The sequence below is a fragment of the Neopelma chrysocephalum genome, unplaced genomic scaffold (assembly GCF_003984885.1).
Source record: "Neopelma chrysocephalum unplaced genomic scaffold, ASM398488v2 Primary Assembly neopelma1_70, whole genome shotgun sequence".
Classification (NCBI taxonomy): domain Eukaryota; kingdom Metazoa; phylum Chordata; class Aves; order Passeriformes; family Pipridae; genus Neopelma; species Neopelma chrysocephalum.
The window spans coordinates 4,264,464-4,286,366 of record NW_020897730.1 but is presented as its reverse complement, the minus strand read 5'-3'; the positions used below and the strand labels follow the sequence as shown (position 1 = coordinate 4,286,366).

At 38.9% G+C, this 21,903-nt stretch overlaps 1 protein-coding gene and 1 long non-coding RNA gene across 4 annotated transcripts in view; one reads left to right on the top strand and one right to left on the bottom strand.

Moving 5' to 3' along the window:
- The window catches only part of COL4A4 (collagen type IV alpha 4 chain), a 68,830-nt gene that overhangs the window by 7,620 nt on the left and 39,307 nt on the right, over positions 1 to 21,903 (bottom strand). For 2 of the 3 annotated variants that reach the window (XM_027686063.1, XM_027686065.1), the window contains 21 exons: positions 20,375 to 20,447; positions 19,049 to 19,155; positions 18,504 to 18,687; positions 17,862 to 17,930; positions 16,852 to 16,956; positions 16,081 to 16,299; positions 14,971 to 15,132; positions 14,151 to 14,321; positions 12,854 to 12,997; positions 12,381 to 12,488; positions 11,918 to 12,096; positions 10,734 to 10,797; positions 10,145 to 10,219; positions 9,587 to 9,694; positions 9,184 to 9,291; positions 5,273 to 5,344; positions 4,352 to 4,480; positions 2,404 to 2,511; positions 1,765 to 1,920; positions 1,045 to 1,143; positions 733 to 741 (listed from right to left, as the gene is read on the bottom strand). In XM_027686063.1, coding sequence (XP_027541864.1) covers positions 733 to 741; positions 1,045 to 1,143; positions 1,765 to 1,920; positions 2,404 to 2,511; positions 4,352 to 4,480; positions 5,273 to 5,344; positions 9,184 to 9,291; positions 9,587 to 9,694; positions 10,145 to 10,219; positions 10,734 to 10,797; positions 11,918 to 12,096; positions 12,381 to 12,488; positions 12,854 to 12,997; positions 14,151 to 14,321; positions 14,971 to 15,132; positions 16,081 to 16,299; positions 16,852 to 16,956; positions 17,862 to 17,930; positions 18,504 to 18,687; positions 19,049 to 19,155; positions 20,375 to 20,447 — 2,449 coding nt within the window. The remainder of the gene's footprint in view (positions 1 to 732; positions 742 to 1,044; positions 1,144 to 1,764; positions 1,921 to 2,403; positions 2,512 to 4,351; positions 4,481 to 5,272; positions 5,345 to 9,183; positions 9,292 to 9,586; positions 9,695 to 10,144; positions 10,220 to 10,733; positions 10,798 to 11,917; positions 12,097 to 12,380; positions 12,489 to 12,853; positions 12,998 to 14,150; positions 14,322 to 14,970; positions 15,133 to 16,080; positions 16,300 to 16,851; positions 16,957 to 17,861; positions 17,931 to 18,503; positions 18,688 to 19,048; positions 19,156 to 20,374; positions 20,448 to 21,903) is intronic. The other variant, XM_027686064.1, reaches the window with a different exon arrangement.
- On the top strand, positions 12,459 to 20,879 carry LOC113969012. Its single transcript, XR_003534717.1, has 3 exons — positions 12,459 to 12,510; positions 19,069 to 19,130; positions 20,780 to 20,879. It is a non-coding gene; the product is annotated as an uncharacterized LOC113969012 (long non-coding RNA).

The following is a 21,903-nucleotide window of genomic DNA, read 5'->3' as shown; positions in this document are numbered from 1 at the left end:
TGTGGTACTTTAGGGACATTGTTTAGTGGTGGACTTGGCAGTGCTGGGTTAATGGTTGGATTTGATGATCTTGAGGCCTTTTCCAAGCTAAACAATTCTATGTTTCAAATATTTGGTGTACAGTTCTGGTCTTAATACGCCCCAAGTTAGTTTGAGTTAAAGCCTAAATTCTACCCAATTTCAATGCAAGCACCTTAGCACATGTAAAATTTTACAGTATTTTGCCTATTTTGTTGCTGCAGGACCATCAATAAGCAGGCCACAAAAGCTAGCCCATAATAGCCATTTAAAATAATTATAATATAAAAAAAATAAAGGATAGCCCCTTTTTATATAATGAAAGTACTGGGAGCTGTTGCCTGTTTGCATTTTGGAACATAATTTAGTCAGATGAAGAGTTTAGTGTCTGTAGTAATCCAGTGTTAGGATTCAAGCTTTTGCTAAGCCTTTGGTTAGAAAAGCATCTTGAGTGAAAACCAAAAAACCAATTCTAACTAGAAACAAGAGATTTCACAATTCTAATTGACATCATAGCATGGGACTTCTCAACACAGCACTATCATGATATTGGTGCTAGAGCTATTTGTGAAACAGGTATTAGAACTATGTCCTTGTAGCAGTACCTACTATTCCTGGCAGCCACACCAAGAATGCCTTCTAATAAGAGTTGAACGTATCTATACATAAGGGAGGTCCCACAAAAAGAACAATAATCAATAGTTGTGAACTTACCAATGAAACCTGAAGGATTTGAAAAATGGAAAGCAGATTGTGGCCATTGTGGTGCAGGTGGAAGCAAGTTTCAGGCATGTAAATTAGAGTAAAGAATGGAATGAGAAGTGAAATCACTTACATGAGGTGACATTAGAAACAAATACTTAGTTCAGAAATTTTTACGCTACTCAAATGAGAAATCAAGTTGGCAGTTGTGGGGTTTTTTTCTGAGCTTGTTTAAATTGTCTGTATGCAGGTAAACATTAGTATGATTATATGTGAATAGAAGGATCACAGTTACAGTTGAGTGACAATGAGGTTCATAACTACCTGTGGGACCTCTGGGACCAGGTCTTCCTTGAAAACCTTGGTCTCCTGGTTGTCCTGTAGCACCAGGTGGACCCTGTGGACCAGGGATCCCCATAGGACCTGGAAATAAAACCAAACATAAACAAAACGAAGTCTGGCTGCTTAGGACACTTCAACTCTGTAGTGTCCCAAAAAGAAATGCTCGCTTCCTCTTCTCTTCCCTGGTCCTGAGCTGAATTAAAATTTATGACTTTTCTGTTGGTAGAGATTGGAAGTGATTGGTGTAGATGGGATTTCTCTACAGTGCGTGGAAGAAACAGAATACCCAGATTCCTGTTTTCAAACTAAAGGATCTGTTGAAAGTCCAAAGCTATTGATATGGGGCAGATGTGAGACTGTTAATTCAAACACATCTGCATTTTCCATAGTCGCTCAAGACCCCTAAAGTGGCATCAAGGTTTGCCTATCTGGCAAACTCAAAACATTTTACTGCCTTATCCTCACATTGGTAGGGGAGTCTTCTAACAAGCTGTTGGAAGCAGTGCATGTGAATCTGTCTCTACTCTCACCTTCTGCCCCAACCCTATCTTATCTGTAGGTAACCAGGCAGAGCTAGGAAATGTCCAACCTCTGCCCCTCCTACCTGGCCCAGTCTCCAATGACAATCCCCTGGGCACAAGGCTCAGTTGCTTGGGGCTGGGCATAAGTGCACACTGTAGTTAAAAACATCTCAGATCATACCCTTTGGGCCTTCTCTTCCTTGGTTCCCTGGAAGACCTCTGGCTCCTTGTTGTCCTCGCTGCCCAGGATTACCTGGTGCCCCTCGAATGCCGACATCGCCTGGATCTCCTCGCACAAAGATGGTCTCTCCAGGAGGACCAGGATTCCCGGGATGACCTGTGGTAATAGAACTTCATTCTTAATGTATACACGAAGTTTAAACATCTAAAAATAGCATTGTTCCACTGGGTTTTGTTTTGGTTCTTTCCCCTAGGATGTAGGACAGCCCTTGCATGTTTTTGGAAATGCTAACATTAGCCTTTATAAGGAAGAAAATAGTAGGAATACTTCCCAAAGCTGTTTAGATTCTGTGCAAGTAAAAGGCAGCAAGTTAATGGTACATGCATTGAAACACTGTTTCTCTATATTTATATTTTATATTATAGATTTATTACAATGTTGCTTAGTCTGGAGATCTGTATTTTGTCCTTGCTCTGGTGATCTATCCTGTTCCCTTCTCTGTGTATGCACTGAGGTATTGACGGGTTTCTTTGTTCCCTATGCACTTTTATACTTTGTTCCACAGACAGTAATCCCATGATTCCTAGTAGCCTCAGGGTTTTTTTACATGATAAAAATTGGTATTTTTAGTTTTAATACCTCTGATGCCATCTAAGCCAGGTGGTCCTTGATCGCCTGGAGGACCAGGAGAAGCACTATCAGGAGATCTTCCCATAGGTCCAGTGGGTCCAACAGGTCCTCTTCTACCTAAAGGATCATGGGGTTTTTTTTGAAAAGAACAGAATTACCTGAGTTTTTTTAGATCACAGACAGAAGTTGCTAAGTAAAAGAATGCTGACATGTGAAGTCATGGAGGTGATGTATGTTCTCACTTGTATATCAAACATACCAGTGATCAGGCTAATGAAGCCATCTTGTCAAAGTGAAAATATTCATCTTTTGAAATTTTTAATTCTTCCCATAGAATCTTCGTAACCTAAAGAATGCATCCTCACTCATTGGCACGTTGCCACAAATAAACACGTTCCATTAAGTTCCAGCAATGGGAGAAATGGCAACAATATAAGGTGAGTGGGGACTGTGAAATCACTCTGCTTGGAACAGGATAAGCATTCACAGGTTGTTCCCAGCATAAGGGAGTTCAGCCAATTCCTAAAAACCTCAGAACAAAATGAACTTACTAGCCTTAAATGCATTTTTTTTTCCTAATTTGTAATCTGGACTTCTGAAAAATAAGATATTAATGCCCTTATATGTTACAGGCAGAAAGAGTTACAGGTTACTATCCTCTGCATAACACTTTTGAACAGTCACAGCCTGTTAACATGCATGTTACATTCTGTTGCCTTCTCTTTTCTACAAAAAAACAAATCTAGTTTCTTCAGTCTTGCTTTTGACCCCAGCCTTTCATTTACTCTCTAGTGAGTACTCCCTAATTTGTCAAAGCTGATCATAGTACACCATGGGAGGCCTTACCTATCCTATGTCAAACAGTGTTAATACATCTCAGAATTAAACTTTCCCTTTTTTCCTCAACAACACCATTCTGTTGACTCCCCCAGTTCACAAATTAGTAACCAAACTGAGAAAAATTGTTGTGTCTTCATCTCAGAATAATTCACCTTACCAGAATTCTCCTTCTGTTATTTTTCCTCTGTGTGTTATGTGACACTGTGGCAAGGTTTGGCAGCATAAAGCTGATGTCACTGCTAATGACAGAACTGCTGAGGCTTGAGTGAACCTCTGGAGACTGTCTAGTCTAACCCTCTTCTCAAAGCAGGATCAGCTAGAGCAGGTTGCCTCGGACTCTGTCCAGTTGGGGCTTGAGTATCTCCAATGACAGACACTTCCATAATTTCTCCAAGCAAGCTGTTCCATGTTTAATTACCTTCATAGGAAAATTAAACTTTTCCTTATATTTAAGTAGAATCTCCTGTATGTCAGTTTGTGCCCATTACCTCTTGTCCAGTCACTGGACACCACTGTGAAGAAACTGTCTCTGTGTCCTTCCCATTAGGTACTGACACACACGGATAAACTCCCCCGAGCCTTCTCTTCTGCAGGCTGAGCAATTCCCCCTCCCTCAGCCTCTCCTCATAGGACAGATGCTCAAACCTCTTAACTTTCTCTGTGGCCCTTCCTCAAACACTTGCTTTTTCCTATTTCTATATAATTCTTATATCACCAATCTCTTAAATAATCATTGCAATCTTGTGATGCAGTTCCATCTTGCATTTACATCATAATAGTTGATAGATTTCCTGTAGTTCTGTGACTACCAGATCTTCTGCATTCTTTTTCTTCAGGAATTTCTTCCCAAGAGGCAACCCTACCTAGCAGTTCCCTGAGTCTGTCCAAGACCATAATTTTCTATTTTCATTCTTTTCTCTCCTGTAACATAATAAACAAGAAATTCCGGGGTCTCTGTATCTCTACTCAGGAAACATCACTGTGTTATTACAACAGCAATGTTTTTAGGGAGGGAATATTCTGGATGTGTATAATGTTCATCTTAAGCAGGGTAAGAGCCTGTATGAGCTTAATTTCAATTCTGCAAAGCAGCACTAAGGAGAAAACCCTTTCTTACCTGGAAATCCTGGGAATCCCCTTTCTCCAGGGGGGCCTGGAATAGAAATACCAGGCCATCCAGGTTCACCTCTGTCTCCTTTTGGTCCAACTTCTCCTGAGTATCCTGGAGGCCCTGTTTCACTTTGACCTTTATAAGAAAACAATTATGTACATAAAGCTTACAGTGAGTACAAATACAGATGTGCAGAATAGAAATACCAGCTGCAGATGTTCCTCCTTGCAAGGGTTGCCTAGTGCTGTTTTTCTGGTTCTCTCTTGGAAGCTGGATAGAGTTTTGTTGAATCTGGCCCTATTTCATCTCTTTCAAAGAAAGCAATCTCTTTGCTTTAATGCTCTTCTTCAGGGTTTATTTTATATTGTTTCACTATTGTCTGTAACTTGAAATGTAAACTGCTTACATGGTTCTAAATTTAATTACCTATCAGCATATATTTGTAAACTGTAGGTAGATGGTAAGCATTATTTTTTGAAATGATGCTTCAAAAGCACACTTTGAAAGTTGTAAATACATCAGTGTGAGTGAAATCCAGGTTCCTCTTAAGTTTGTGGCACAACTCCCATTAAAGAATGGGGCTGGGATTTCACAAGTCTCCTTTTAATTTGTTAGTTTCATCTTTTACATATAAAAAAAAGGAGACTTGGCTCTCCTTTGAATCATCTGCACTGAACATCTTAATTTTATAAACAGCCTTGAACCATTCCAACAAAACTATGTGAGTAATGGAAGTTTGAAAGTTTTCCCCACAAATAACTGCAGGTGTGTCATTAGGCATCCTCTAGATTCTGTTTGAAAGTTTAGTCTGAGCTTTAATGATATTTTCTGGGCAAGGCAAACATCAAAATAGCACGCCCCACTCCTTGCACCTTCAGTCATTTAAGAGAAGATTTTCTGTTCCACACAGCTATTTCCTTTCTTTACCTGGAGCTCCTGCAGAACCCTTTTGACCTTTTAGTCCATCCAAGCCATCCAGTCCGGGAAGTCCAGGAAGACCTGAAAGGTATTACGGGCATGACTGGGTGCCACGATAATCCTTTAAAGTCACAATTAAAAGCTATACCTTTTTTTTAATCTGACAACACATTCTGGATCAAGATGAGGTATTTGCTGAATTTGATTCTTATTGGCAACTGAAGATAAGATCACACTGCACCTGAGTGCAGACTTTTTGGAAAGGAAAATGTGATCAAATTGAAAATAGCAATGAGAATACAGTTTCACATCAAAGCAGAAAACATACCTTTCAATCCTATAGGTATTTCCATACTGCAGTCAGCAGTAGGAAGCTTGATATGGGCTAATTTATAGTGAACTTATGTCTGTGTCTAGGCTGCTACTGCTACATGTGGTTAACCTGTTCAAAGTTAGTTGTGTTATCCCTTCATGGCCTTGTGATTGGGTTGCAGACACCACCTAAAGTACCTTTAAAGCTGGAACTTCTTTACAGCTTCTGTTAAAAATGTAAGTGCAATTTAATCTATCTACACTAAAAAGAGGCTAAATTTTCACCCGACTTCTTTTCTCTGGTCCTGCAGATTTCATACAGAAAACTCTGCTTTTTTGCACCACACTATTACAAAATTTTTCTGAACTGAACAGCACAAAGTCTTTGAAGACAACATATCTGTAATTGAGACATATGATGGCACATGATAGTATGTTCACTAGATGACAGTGACTTAAATCTAGTCAGATACAGCTATTGCTTTATAATCTGTGCTTTTTTGAAAATTGCTAGAAAACAGTAAGTAAAAACATAGATGGTATTTTTTCATCCATTTTTTAAAGTTGAACTAATCTGAGATTGTGTTTATTGTTTGCAGTGAAGGGTAAAAAATATCTCCATGTCTTCAGCACTTTATAATCTCCTAAATTGTAGATATAAATTATTAAATATGAAAATGTACAGTCTCTTACTTAGTGATAGGAACATATCTGGCAAAAATGATGGGTCATGTAGTCACAGGTTTCAAAGAAGTTTCAGACAGAGCAATGGACTTGGGATGCCTCTTCCTCCAGAGAGGGACAGATTGGAGTGGACACTGATCATCAATTAGTTGAACAATACTGTCAGTGCCTGTTCCTGTCTCTGTTCCACCTCTGCTGCTCATCAATGTCACATTTCCTTCCCCACCAATTCCTCTCCCTGTCATGCAGGATTCCCAGTCCAGTTGCACCGGGTTTTTTTTTTTTCCACAAGTCTGAATTATCTTTGTCTCCTTTTCCCTGTCTAGCTCCTTCCTGGCACAGAAGATATGTAAGTTCTGTGTCGTGGTGCCTGTGCTCGATCCCAGCATGTCCTGTAGCACAACAATCTGCCATATATCCACAGAATGAATCTTATTGCTCTACTTAAGCACATATGAATGGACATATTTAAGTTTATGAACTGGTCAAATCTGGCAGAGACAAATTGCTGTAGGAACAGCAACACAAATGCCCTTCATCAACTACTTCATCTGCCAGATTTAAAGGTCCCTAGTTCACAGGTGGGTCATATGAGAAAGGAAAAATAAAAAGGCACTAGAGTTCTCTAACAGGCACACCAAAAATTATAATCATATAGCTCTGCCCTCAGGAACTGTTGAATTATTTTAGTTAAAGTTTAACAATGGATGAATTGAAAAGGAAAAAAATTCCAGCCTGTAGCAAACACCAGACTGGAAAAAATTTAAATCCAGAAGACCATTTGAAAACCTGAAAGACATTTATAATATACTCTCTGTGTAATCCACTTTATAATGTGGGGTACTAGTAATCCAACCAGTAATATCTTCTTGCCCTTAATTAATTGTTCTTTAACTTTTCATGACATTCTAAGTTAAAGTCCTGCTTTCTGTAGCCTCCTTGTGCTTTGGACATGTTCCCATTTTCAAATTTATGTAAGAGTTGCATTTGGGGAATTTAACAGTGGTATTTTAAAATTATTACCAACTCCTAACTAATTTTGGTCCCCAGGTCACCATTTAAAACTTTTTTGATCTTTGACTCATTCAGGCAAGATCGATGGCTTGGTTTACTTGCTTTCCAGGGAATTTCTGACACATTTGCCAACAATCCATTATAATATCAGCACTTGTAATTCTAGATTTTTGGATTGCTATAGTCCCATATTTCTAGGTACAGCTGAATTGGCTGACCTGTGCATGAACTACTGTTTCTGTATTGTACAGCCCAATTCAGCTTCTACTTCTACAGGTCATTCTGCTGATGTTCTTAATATTACTTTCTTCATCAAAGATTACTCACACAAGTAAGGCTTGCCAGACTAAGTCCTTAACTAGTAAAACTACTGTAATAAAGAAAATGGGATTATACTTTTGTAGATGCTGTTTAACTAATTTTTAAAAAATCCTCAAGTTCTTTAGGCACAAGGCCTTTCATGCAAATGAGAACCAGTGGGACAGACAAGGCTCTGTACTTAGCTATGCACAGCCAATTTCATTTTTAATGCTGGCAACAACACTTGTTGAAAACAGCACTAAGATCTATATTCTCCAATTGAATTGGAATACAAATACCATTCCGTTTTCATTACTGGGTGTACTTTCAAAGTTGCTACCCTTCTTCTCAACTATGCTGGCAATATATAGAATCCAGCAGGCAATTCGGTGTCTAATGAACCACTATTTGGAACTGAACTTTTCCCTCTGCAGCACTTGTGTTAATTTGTTATGTTCCTGTGCAGGACTTGGAATAACTTCTGCACAATATAGAGAAGAAGTGTCTTATCACTTATGACAGGAAGTAAAGAGTCCATCTGCTGTGAAGAAGTTTTCAGCAGAAGAATGTTTTGTGGTTTTCTTGACCCTTCTCAATTCAGATATCCCTGCCACTGCAGATCTTTGCCTTTGTTACAGCAGATATTGTTTGCAACACTGAAATGCTCTCTTGTACATTATGCACCAGCAGGGAATCTGTCATGACAGTTTAAATCAGCACCACTTATTTACTGCAGACAATCATAAATGGTTTCCATTTTTCATTTACATTTTCAGTAGTTTATAAGAAACCACCTTGATTTTTCCTTAGGCTGAATTTGAAAAAGTGGATCTGTTGTTCTCTCTAACCATTTATCACAGCTCCAAGTGTTACTTTACTGTGGTTTCTGTATATGGATCACTAATATTTTTCCTGTTCAGGAACTGGTTATGAAGCACAATATAACAGAGAGAGGATACAGAGTTGATAACTTTCTTCGTGAACTATTACTGTAACTTAAAATTTCAATTCTGAACATAGAAAAAGTTAATCATGTTCTCCAACAAAAACAACCATATGGATGAACTACAGTTCAATCTAAACACAATAATCATGGTGAGAAATGTAAATTAGGATTTGGAGGAAACACTTCTACATTAAATCCCTCAAAATTCAGTTTTGGGAGAAAACAACACAAGAAAACCAACAACAAAAAACAAGTTATCATAATTTGTTAAAACAAGTTTGGAAGACAAATCTGTCCGTTGCAGTCTGCTGGGTTTGTAGAGTAACAGTGGCACTCCATGGTGAAAATGTAGAACACAGCATAACTGAAGTGAAACAACTGAATTACTGCAAACTCCTTTTTCTTGAGTTCTGCTATTAGTTACATCAGCTGAGCCAGACTCTGTTTCTACCTTTCTCCTTTTAAATTGTATCCCAATTTTCTGAAGTAGCATTTATGTTACTTTTCAAAGGTGATGGGAACTGGCTTAATTCTTCTAGTACTTTAAGAGACCACAGAATCCAAATCATGGTCACAGTCAGGCCTTTTCCATTTTCCCTCCTAAAAGGGTATTTATGTTTGATACTGTTACATTACCACTAGAATGGCACTGTATACTTTTTACCTTTTCTGCCTTGGGATCCAGGTAACCCTTGCAATCCTGGAGGCCCCAAAATTCCATGTTTCCCTCTTTCTCCAGGTTCACCTGGTAATCCCTGAGGACCTGTAGCTCCTGAGAGCGGAAAAAAAAATAATCTGTGATTATGCAAATCTATTAAATTGTTGATTTTTTTTTTTCCCCCATGCTATGCAATACACTGTGTTAATCAGTGGTACCTTAAAGTGTTTGGGGATGAATGAAGAACTGATGGATCTTGTTCTCTGAGATTGAGCAGACAATTTCTGCTGTCTATAGGCACAGAAATAGCTTTCAATACACCCCTTCACATCTCTGATTTCTCTAGCCTCCTCCACAGAGGGGCCTCCTCAACAGTGCTATCACGCTACTTTTTAAATTTTGGTGTTACCTGGTAATCCAGGTATTCCTGGATATCCAGGGTCACCCTTGGATCCTGGCCCTCCAGGTTGTCCTTGGATTCCTGGTGAACCCTTCTCCCCTGGGAATCCACAGAGTCCTAAAAAAAAAAAGAGTAATCTAGCATTTATTTTTTAAAAGTTGCCCATTCTTCATTTCATGATAAGTTAAAAAATATAAGTAAAGGGTTTCTTGACTAGAAAGAGAATCTTATCCAAATATTTCAGATCTTTGCATCTGCCTATTAGCAGTGAGTTGTACAGCCCTCACTGGTGATACCTGACAGAGCAGAAATGGCCAGCACGAGACAGCCAGGCCAGGTTTGGTTCCAGTAAGTGTTGCTGTGTCCATCAGTGCTGTGCTGGACCGCAGCAGACTCCACCTCCTATGCTCATGCCACACTTGCTGCACACTGGGATGTCTCTTTAGTCCCTGTGGTTCACTACAGAACCACTCAGTATGCACAGGAAGCAGAGCTCCCTCTCTGCTCACAAAACTGAGAGAAAACAAGCTCTTAAATCCGATTCTTTTGTCAGTCAGACCGAGGTACCTGGTAATCCTGGATCTCCGGGAGCCCCTTTCCGACCACGTGCACCAAGCAGAGGAGTTGGGTCGCCTCTCTCGCCTGTGGAGGTACAATGACTTCCATTTTATACAAGTATCCTTTTCAGCCACAAAAGCAAAGCTGGACAATTTTGTAAGATCAGAAAATTTACTAATAGATATTAACAGCTATAAAAGGGACTGAGAGAACACAGAATGAAAACTGCTTTGGCACATGCGAATTATGACAGTTCACCTTGATTGCATTTTCTTTTATGGATATTGACTAATTTTCCATATCCATAAGAATGGATTTGTACATGTTTTTTAATGGAATTTTTAAACTCTGTGAAATTGGACACAAATTTATCTTCTAAATTAGTAAGATCATCTTTTAAAGGAAAAAACTGTCACAGGGTATACTGAAATGCAATTTTTGCCTTCAGGTAAGTCAGACTTGTTTCTAATTACACTCATGTTTTAAGGGAAAGCAGGACAGAAGTGAAATTATATTTTCTACTGAGTCCGTGTCATCTATTGCACACACATCATAACAATATTGCTCTTTTCAAAGCCTGTCTGTATAAACTCATTACCTTTGCATCCTTTTGGGCCGGTCAGTCCTGGATTTCCAGGGATTCCTGGTAAGCCAACATCACCCTGATTTTTTTAAAAAACAAAATAAAAATGTTTGACATATGGTATGTGTAGCAGGAATAATCTATAAGAGCATTTGGTGCTCTTAGAAAAACTGTATCTTAAGCTCAACAGAAAAGCATGTTGTCTTTGTTACATGTCTAACACTGACCACTAACACTTCCAAGAAACTGTAGATTAGACTTGCTAATAATTTTGAATTTGTGCTTTTATACTTTATTCTAACTCTTGGCTCATAACAGCTTAAATTCCTCACAGATGGCCTGAGTAATTTGATTTAAAAGGTACCATTAAAATATACCAAATATTGTTGTATGTTACCCAAAATTTACTATAAACATTAATCAGCAATATGTTGTATTGTAACAATAAAAATGTAAAGATTTCCCTATTTTTCCTTTTGAATAATGATCTATAATCGTCAAATCACACATTATCTCTTCAAAGAAATTTCATAAAATACAAATCAAGAAAAAATATGTCCCTTTTACCAAAAAACCCTGTGCTTTATGCTTCATGTAATCTCACTGTCTGTCTGCCTAGCACACAAGAAGTGAAGAATTGTACCTTATATCCATATATATATATATGTGTGTGTGAGATTGTATATTTGTTCCTGAGCAGTACTGCTTGCCTGGGGTCTGCTTGGGGCAAACTGGCACTACAGCCAGAGATTACTTGGTTTGCTGTGTCTCTTGGCTTGGCCACAGTGAGATATGAAGGAGCAGCTACATATTAATCTCCTAATTGTGCTGCCGCTGTGTTATGATCTCTGTGGTAAGTGATCTGTCAATCTGTTCTTAGGAATAATGGTAAAAAATTGATGGTGCATCTGTTTTTTTCCCCCTAATTAGTGTAGTGTAGCCTGGACTTCCACCAAGTGGCAAGAGAACAAACTCAGAACATGCAGCTGGGAGAGGCCCTTTGCTGACTCCAACTACAGTTCCCGCTAAAAGGTAATCAAAGCATTTAGATATTAGGCAACTTACATTTCCACTATACTGACAGTCTCTTCTGAGGGGAAGATCTAATGGGTGAGTACAATACACGTACCCTTCATCCTATTTCTTAGAGGCAGGAGATAACTGCAAAGTCCAGGACATTTCACTACCACTCTGTTTACCTGGTCACCTGGTTCTCCTTGAAAACCTGTAATTCCTTTAAAGCCTTTTGGTCCTGGGAAACCCAATGATCCTGGAAACCCCATCACTCCAGTGTCACCTTGGTCACCTGGCAGTCCTGGAACACCATTCTTCCCTGGAAATCCTCGGGTGCCTCTGAAACCAGTATTGCCTTTTTCACCTGAAGTTAATTGCAGATCAAGATAATGACCAATAAAGTCAAGCCATTATTTGACACTTATTTTGATTATGGCAACGCTTTCACACTGTGTATTGCCACACTCTGTGTGTTGTGTAATTGTCCAAAGAAACTATCCTGCTACTTTAAGAATCCATAAACATGATAAGGTTGCTGGGCGTTTCTGCAGCCAAGAGTCCCTACCTGTGAAAACCAGTGATTTATAGGAGATGAATGTGTGTCCATGCTTTATTTTATGAATCCAGGGCTTTATTTTACGAACTTACCTCTTTCACCTCTAAATCCATTCTCACCAGGAAACCCTGGGTCTCCCATTTGTCCTTTCTCTAAACGGATGTTAATGTAGCCACTGTCTCCTGGAGACCCTCTTTCACCTTGGAGCCAAAAATATGGAATGTAAGTATATCTCATGAATGACATGTCCTGAAAATTAATTTTAGTAATGGCTTCACTAATAGAGAAAGCCTTCAAATACTAATGTGGTTCTCAGTTGTTTCACCAGGCTCACTGCTAACAAAATTTATCCTGCTTCTCTTACTTTTTAGTTAATTCAGTAGTAACCCAGGTGATATTAAATCAGAATTATGAAAGATTACAAAAGATGGCAATTGTGTACTGCCTGTGATTGTGGAGATGGTTATTCTCTTTCCTATAAAAAGTAAATATATTCCTAACACAGCAGTAGCAAAACTAAACACAGCATCAACATAACTACAGAGTGAAGTGGATTTTTACAAACCTTTTACTCCTATATCCCCACATTCTCCACTAGGCCCAGGTGGACCCATTTTTCCTTCTTCGCCTTTTACACCGGAGATTCCCATTGTGCCTTGTGTTCCTGGGAGTCCTGGGAATCCTTGGGGTCCCTGAATCCCTTTGCTTCCTGGTAATATGAAATGCTTTATTTACACGTTCAGTCTGCTTATACCGTTGCTGTCATACTCTAAGGAAGAGTATAATGCAAAAGCAGGAAGTTCAGAAGGACTCCTTAGGAAATCAGCAAAGGTAGAGAACCAACAGTTGGAGCTTGGCTTCATGCCAAGATCAAACATCTCTTGAAACCCAGATTCCCTTGAAACAAACATTCTCCTCCTGCCTGCTGCCACCTCCTGGAGATTTAGGCTACACTTACTACCAAAGCTGTTATCCCCAACACACCAGCAGATCTTGCATGTGGCTACTGGATTATGGGGGCTTCATTCTGCTCCCTGTCCCCATCTTCCAGCTCAGGGGCCTGGTACCCAGAGAACTATTGGTCTTACATAAGAATGAGGCAAAGAAGGGATTAAGTACCTCAGCCTCTCTCCCATCCAATAAAGGATGGAGATTCTCCTTAGCCCTCCTTTTTTGCCAGTGTATTTATAGAAATGTTTTCATTGTCTTTTACAGCAGTAGCCAAATCGAGGTCTTAGTTGCACTTTGGTCCCTCTAATTTTCTCCTTCCATAAGCTCATGATACCCTTATCCTCCTGAGTTGACTGGCCATTCTTCCAAACTTCATAAACTCTCCCTTTCTTCCTGAGTTCCAGCCAAAGCTCTCTGTTCAGCCATGCTGGTCACCTTTCCTGTTGCTCGTCTTTCAGCACATGGGGATGGCCTGTTCCTATGTCTTTCAGATTTCCTTCTTGAAGAATATTTAGCCTTCCTGGACTTCTTTGCCCTTCAGTATTGCATCCCAAGGCACTGTTAACCAGTCTCCTTAATGGGCCAATGTCTAAAACATATTGTTCTTACTATAGCATATTACAACCTATTACAGTCAGGAAATAATACATGGAAATAGGTCAGTGCTGTAAAACAGCTAAAGTACCAGGATACACCAACATGCACTGAACTACTTCCATCCCTTTGATTTTATCATAAGAGAAAGAACAAGGGGTGCTATGGTTAGTTGACTCTACCCTGCTGCAGGGTCTTATTCTTGAAGCTGGAAAGAAAGGAGGGTGCAAAGTACTTCCTAGTGTTAACAGCAGCAGAAATAGGTTCCTCTACAAGAGATGTGATAGATGAAGTGGTTTGCAGGATGTTTGACACACCTGTTTCTCCTGGGAAACCAGCAGGTCCTCTATTGCCTGGAAGTCCTGGAAGTCCTTGTGAGCCTGGAGGACCTGGGGGACCTTGTGAGCCTGGAGAACCTTTTAGACCTTTGATTCCAGGTGGCCCAGCTAGGCCCCTGTCTCCCCTCTGACCTTTAAGGCCTGGTAAACCTGAGAAAAAGAGCTTTAATCTATGTATGTAAATGCAGGAAAAGGTTCAGCAATTGTATCTAAAAAGCAGAAAGTTTTGGTATAAATTTAAATATCAGCAAACATGGCAAAATTACTTGGAAGCTTTATTACCATGTTGGAGTCCTGGTCCTGCCTAGATTTATCACTTGGAATGTTTGTTTTCTTGTATTTCTTTAGTGACAGACGTATCAGTAGAAGAGCACTGTGAAAAATCCCTACTAATTTGTAAATACATTTGATATATATGTCTCCTAGCTCTTCCTAAATAACAATTCCACTTAAGAATAAGGAAGATAAAAGTATGAAAGTAGTGACAGGAGCTCAGTTAAGCTATGAGGACAACAGAATAAGAGTTAACTCTTCCATTTGTTACTTGATAGTGAACACACTGTGATTTGGCCAGTTAAAGAACAGCATGGGAAAGAAAGGAAAGTTGGAAAATATCTGGGATGCACAGTCTACATTCCTTGAGTTTAAAGAAATGCGCAAAATATAATGTACACGCCCAGAAATGGGCAGGCCCCGTGGAAATATTTGTCATGTCAGCTACAAAAATCGTGTGATGAAATCTGCCAGAAACTATGTGCAAAGCTCAGTGCTGTGAGGCAACCCCATGGACGTGGTATACCTTGAGGTCCTGGCAGGCCCATGGCACCTCTGAGTCCTGGTGGCCCTGGTAAGCCCGTGACACATGGTGGACCAGGGAAGCCTGGACAGCCTGGTGCTCCTATATCACCTTCTGGGCCTCTAAAACCCTTGGCACCTGGAAATCCTGGAGTGCCAGGTTGTCCTGGGAAAAAACAGCATTATAAAATGTTTTAGTTCCATTCCTCACCATCCTTCAGAATTCCTAATTTTAATTTTGAAATTTACATGTTCAGTTACTGTAGTGTCTTAATTGTCCTCTAGTTTTTGCAGTTTGTGAAAACTGGTGCTTTCCTGCAATTTAGAATTGGCTGTTGTGGAAAGCTCCTTTCTTTAAGGAACAAATATGAATTTAGTCCCCATCTCTAAGTAAGGATGATGGTTTCTGATGAGTAGGAGCAGAGTGGGAGGAGCTCACTGGCCTGCACCAGGCACACAGCTCTGGGGTCAGTTCTACAGGTGTTCCTTGCACAGAAGGATGTGTGGAAGTGCTTAAGGCTGGGCAAAAGGAAGACCTAGAAAAGGAAACAGCAATATCCTCTGTAAAGTGGGAAGGAAATGCACTGTGGAGATCTCTTTGCAGCAACCAGCAAAACTCCCCTGCAGAAGCAAGGAGTGTAGTGCACAAGACATAAAGGATATTATTGTATAATAATATCCTCTTTTCTTATTTCCTTATTTCTTTGCATAATAGGGCAAAGAAATTCACCCCTCTCTCCCTGAGTGTTCTCCTGCCTTTTTCCAGTCTGTTCAGGTTTGACTAAACAATCTGAGGCAAGGACTATCTGTGTGGCAGAGCAGGAGGCCCCAAGCCCAGATGGACACCAGGCAGCAAGTAATAGTAAGAATAGGAAGCTGCATGTTACTCCATGAACTGGGTAAAGGCATCTTTCTCTTCCTGCAGTGCAGATCCCCTCAGTGGCTGGTCAACCTGAACTGTGAAAATGTAAATGTAAAATCACGATGCACTGTTCACAGTCAACATGATGGTTCCAGGTAAGAGGAAGTTTTATCTCAATTAGGGCCATCTTTGCTCAGATTTTCTCCTTTAACAAAATGTTTCATAAACTGTTTCATAAAAACAGGCCCATACCTTGAAGCCCAGGAATGCCTGGATTACCCCTTGCTCCTTGAGCACCAGGGGGTCCTGGCAGTCCCCTGTTGCCTGGGATTCCCGGAGGGCCATAAGTGGTGTCACCTGGAAGACCCTTCTGACCATCTATGCCAGGTGGACCTGGAGGGCCATTTCTACCATCAACTGTAGATCCTCTTTCACCTTGATCACCAGGATCACCAGCTGTGCCTCGAAAGCCTGTTGATAGGATTTTTAAATTCAAATAGGGTATAATTCAGGAGGTGTTTGGTTTTTTGTTTGTTTGTTTGTTTTTCCCCCCAAGCTGTTGTATTATAATCCAAATGTAACCAGATTTAAATTATTACTTTGCAAAGAAAAATAACATCACACATTAAATTTCAGATTTCTCATTTATAGCTAATGATACATGAGGGTTGAAGGAGGAAATTCCTGTGGGAAGTGACAGGGGTTTTCTTTGGGGCAGCATCTGTCTTGACTACTGTCACTCTTGTCCAGTTTACTCCCTTTCCTAAAATTTCACTAATTGTTCTCAGTTTTCTGAGAATATTTCCTCTCTGGACACTGAACTTCAGGTTATTGTAGCACCTGCAAAGCTGGAATAAAGCAAGGGATACTGGTAAAGATTCCTGTTCCACTAGCTTTTGTTGAAGTTTGCATTTTATTCTATATTCTATGCTACGGTGTTCTACCATGGTAGCTATCTTTCCTTGCATTTATATATTACAATCTGACCAGCAGGTCTCCTGGATTAAGAGAAGCACAGTTCACCTTCTGGCCCAGGGATTCCTGCTCCTGGCCTGCCTTGACGGCCTTTTGGCCCTTCAAAGCCATTTGGTCCAGGATGCCCAGGGAGTCCTTTTAAACCCTTTGGTCCTGGAAATAAAAAAGAAATACATAAACTGACAGAGTTCTCAAATGTACTCTGTATTCCATAAACAGCAGATTGCAAATCAACTGAATTAGAAAAAAAATCTTTCCTATAATATTTTAATGTTACAGGACACCAGCAGTATTAACATAGTGAATGACAGGTGTCAAGTTCTTATACTCTCCTGTGCTATATCCTGCTTCTGGAATGGTGCAGATGAGCTCAATACACGAATCCCTGTTCTGTCATGTCTGTATAAACTTCTGCTCCCACCCACAATACTGATGTCAGGGAACTGGGTAATACCACATTAAGGAGCTTGAAAATCCACTGTCTCCAATTCTTCTGATCAGGATTTTCTGAGCAATTTCAAATGCTTTGGAGGCGATCACAAGAAATGTTTTGCCAGTTCCTGGATGAGTTCTTTGAATTTAAATTAAGTTTAAAAATTGAAATAATGGTAATAAGTTTTCAGATTTTAGGGCTCAATTTCAACCTGCCATGAGCAATATAGTTTTAGAAATTACAGCCTCGCAGCATATCCTTGCCTTGCACATCTCTTTTTCCCAGTACCCAGATGTACATACTCCAGGTCTTATCTAACTCCAGCCATCTGCATATTTTACAGACTCTCTCATGCATTTTAATTGAGGCAGGACAGAGTTTGAAACTACCTTCACTTAATTATTTCTATGGAGGCAGCCTGCACACCTTTTGATCATGCAAACTGCAGCTGTCTGGCCCTTGATTCTATTAGATGAGTATACTCCTGTGTATTTGCAATTTTACATTTTCAGACATGTATCTGCTGAAAAAGTGGAATGCTGCAGCTTTTTAGGATAGCTTCTTTTTTAAAATTAGCAACTTAAATTTCAATTAAAATAAAAAATTCTCCTATATATAAACATACCTTGAACACCTTTAAAACCTGGGGGACCTGGATTTCCAGGGTATGGTGATGTGATGCAGATAGTTTCACCTGAAGCAAAAGGGAGAAGAAACTGGCTTATTTAATTTTAGAATAAATGGAGTCTGAACACTTACTGTAATATTTCTGTGGAACTAACCAACTAGATGTGCAAATGTGAAGTGACTAATTATGCACATTGTTATTTCCATATTATCTATGTTTTGATGGAGAATCTTAAAATATATTTTTCTTGACACTTCTATATAATATTGGTTATATTTCAAATTGTTGTAATACAGTTGTATTTCTTACAATTTTGTATTTTGGTTTTATTTTACTTGTCTTGGAAATTTGTCTTTACAATAGTTTCTAGTGCAAGAAAGAAATAATATTTTCATTTCAATTCTATGTATAGTTCCGGTTCATATATATCACTATCAGTGCAGATGTTTTTGTTTGGCTAAGCACTTTTTATAAACAAAAAACAGACCAAGCCTTAAATATAAGTTGTATTTTCCTATAAATTAAGAACACCTTCACTATAAATGAATAACACTTCATGTAATACATATGAAACTGTAATGGATGCCACCAAACATGTATTTTTGTTATTTCATTCTTAATGTAAACAGTCAAAATTACCTTTCTGGCCTTTTGGACCAGGTGGCCCAACATTACCAGTATCACCAAAGTCTCCAGGGCTACCTCTGGCTCCTGGAGGGCCAGGAAACCCCAAACCAGGCAATCCCATCTGTCCTTTTACCCCAGGAGGTCCTGGGAGCCCAGGGAATCCTTTATCACCTGGAAGTGATACTCCAGCATCGCCCTGAAAGAAAACTTGCTGGTAAGAAGTAACAAGAGCTAATTTTTCTCCTTTCTTTGATTATGAAAAAGCATGTTAGAGAATTATGTGGAGAAACCACTTTCCACAATTAAGAGACTACATGGATGATGTTAGTATTTTTAAATATTTAAGGGCAATAGGAACAAAGGGGTTAGTGGATTTTTTGCTTCCTGATCCCATAATATTGGGACACAGTATATGGCAGAAATTATATTCAGGAATACCAAAATAAGCAATGATATTTACAAGAAAATAATTTTTCAGTGGATAAAAACTTTCATAACCTTTCATAAGATAATACATTAATTGAAATGGAAAAACAATCTGGGAGAGTCAAACATACCTCAACTCCTTTTTCCCCAGGCAATCCTAGTTCCCCATCTCTGCCATCAAGACCTCTCTGGCCTGGATATCCTGGAACCCCAGTAGGTCCTCTTTCACCTTTTAATCCTTAAAATATTTTGAAAAGAAAAAGAAGTATAATATTTTCAGTAATTATTTTTGGGGAGGGAGGTGGAGGTTACTTCTTCTTAGGTAAATGCTGAGTAACCATTCATCATATCTGCATGATAATTCCCAGTCCTTGAATTCACATTTCCTTGGTGAAGTATTTTAGGCTTAGGAAGGCTTTAGTTGGACACCTCATGGAACAACTTGGTCTCTCTGTAAAAGACATGTTTAGAGGCACCACAAGAATGTGGCTTTTATTCATGCTATACAGAGAGTCAAAATATTGAAATCAGTCTGAGTTTTATTCTTAATTTCAGTGAAATCAGGATGTAGCAATGTCATATGATGCAGAATATTTGCATCAGTATTTCCCAAAGGTTTTATTTACACCCTAGATTTCTCTTGCACCGATATTTATAAAAATGTAACTTTTGCTGTGTCAAGAAATCCTTTGCAAATAGAAGAAAATGTTTTCCCCTCTCCAACATCTGTAAAAAACCACAGGCATCCAAAGCTAAGCTAACTTTTTATAAACAATAAGATGGACAATCTTTTGTTTGAATAATTAGTTTAGCATTTCTAACTCAGCTTTGCCTTCAGACTGCTGTAATTTACTGCTCTCTGTTTCTTTTGCTTTTGCAAATCATAACCATAACTGTGGAGAGGTTTTGATCTATTTAATTACACGAATTTCAGTTGTGCAACCAGTGGCCTATTGTTTCTCTTCAATGCCTGGTCAAGAGTAATTTTTAGAAATAGGAGCAGGAATCTGAATAGTCATTGAAACTTTGAGTTTTTCCCAAGAAGGATGTTGGTGGCTTAAGTTGAGGATCAGCTGTGATATTGATATATGACACTTCAGGAGGTGGTTCTGTACAATAGTATTTTATATTCTGCTGAGTCTTTGCTATACAAACCTCTGTAAGACCCCAGCTATCAATCACAGGACATGAAAAATCATTTGTTAGCATTAATAACATGCTGTTAAAACTGTTTTATGGCTCAACTATAGAATAAAAACCACAAAATGCTGTGTTGATCTTGTGTTTAGCAAGAAGAGATGGTACCAAGAAAGCAATTTGGACATACATGCCCTCTAGGTTTCAGTAACTTACTGAAGTAATGAATTTATTAAAGAGTAGATGAATATGTTTTTCTCACACTATTGCCTAGACATTGTATAGGAAACAAAAAGGCTAAAGATAAAATGTGTAGTTACCTTTTATCCTAACTCTTCCTGGATCACCCTTCTCTCCTTTTTCACCATGCTGTCCAGCAGAACCAGGGGTCCCCTTACCATTGACAAGGAAAAAAAAGGTGTCAGTTGTCTCCAGCACAGAATCAATGTGGGAATTGAGGCGAAAATTAGATATCTATCTCTTGCATGGTTTCCCAAAACCAACTAATTAAGGTGACATGCCAAAAAGAAACACTTATCTCTTCTGGTAATTATAAAGAGGTTTGTGAATGGCACCTGGCCTTCTCAGCCTGACTCTGCCAAATGTATGGATACACAACTAAAATAAATTGTAAAGCTTGAAGATTTGGGTCCATGGCTGTATATGTGTGTCACTGTAAATGCAGTATTAAAACCCAAATGATTCACAAAGTGTTCCCACTGCAGACTTCAACCCACAATTCACTGAGGAAGGAAATCTCTGGAGTGTGGTGACTGCAGGATGAAGCTTTCCTTCCAGAACTGAACACAGCAGAAAGTAAGTGATGCTTTTTTTCTGAATGAAAAGCCACAAAGCTGCCAATAAGAAATTTCATCTACATCTGGTTAGGTAGGTGTTGTGAGAAGAATCTATGATTTGACAGGTTTAGAGGAGAAAAGAAGTCCTTTTCTATATTTTTATGCTGATTTGTGCTCTCAGCTCTCCAAGCAGAGTGCAGTTTTCATGTCATCATTGGTGATCTTGCAACAGAGCGTGTGGGTAAATATATTTTACCATGGGAAATTTAAACAGAAATAAAAGGCCACTAAGGTGCAAAACTGGGGTATTATTTAGCCAGCTTCCTCTGTTATTCAATTTTTTTCACTTAAAAACAGGTGGAGAGAATATAATGTGATTGTAAATCATGACAATTGTAAATTAGACAGAGACTTCTGAAAAACATGTTGTATCTGAAACTAGCAGTGGCTACTTCTTACAGCGTTTAGATCTTTATGTAGGCAGAAATCAGTTATTAGTGTTTGAAAAGAAAAATGAGATATTTGTGAAGAAAGGAGAGCAGAAAAATGGAGAAAAATGGTCCATTAAACCAAACACTTCTGTATCGAAGTGAATTATTTCAATCCAAAATGATTATTTTGTTCTTGTTTCTCACTTAAGTAACCTAAGAACAGCAAAATGTTCAAGACAAGGCTTCAAGCTTTGCTTCAAAACCACAGGGACTAAATTATACTCTCAAAAGTAACAAGAAGATCAAAATCTTACATAATGCACACAGGTAATAGTGTTTTAAGAAGAAAACAAACAAACAAACAAATAAAAAACCCACAAGAGCAAATGTAAAGCTTGTAATGAAACCATTGGCACTAGAATGAGAGAGCCCATCCACATCCTTCCTTCAGACTCACAATAGTTTTGTTTGCCTTTTTTTTTTTCTTTTGAATGAAAATGTTCTGGAAACTTTTAAGCAATTCCTCATGTGCAAAAAGAGTTCTGCTATTAAAACCTCAAAAAAACCCAACAATAACAAAAAAACCCAAATAAAACAAAACAAAAAAACCCAAACAGCACA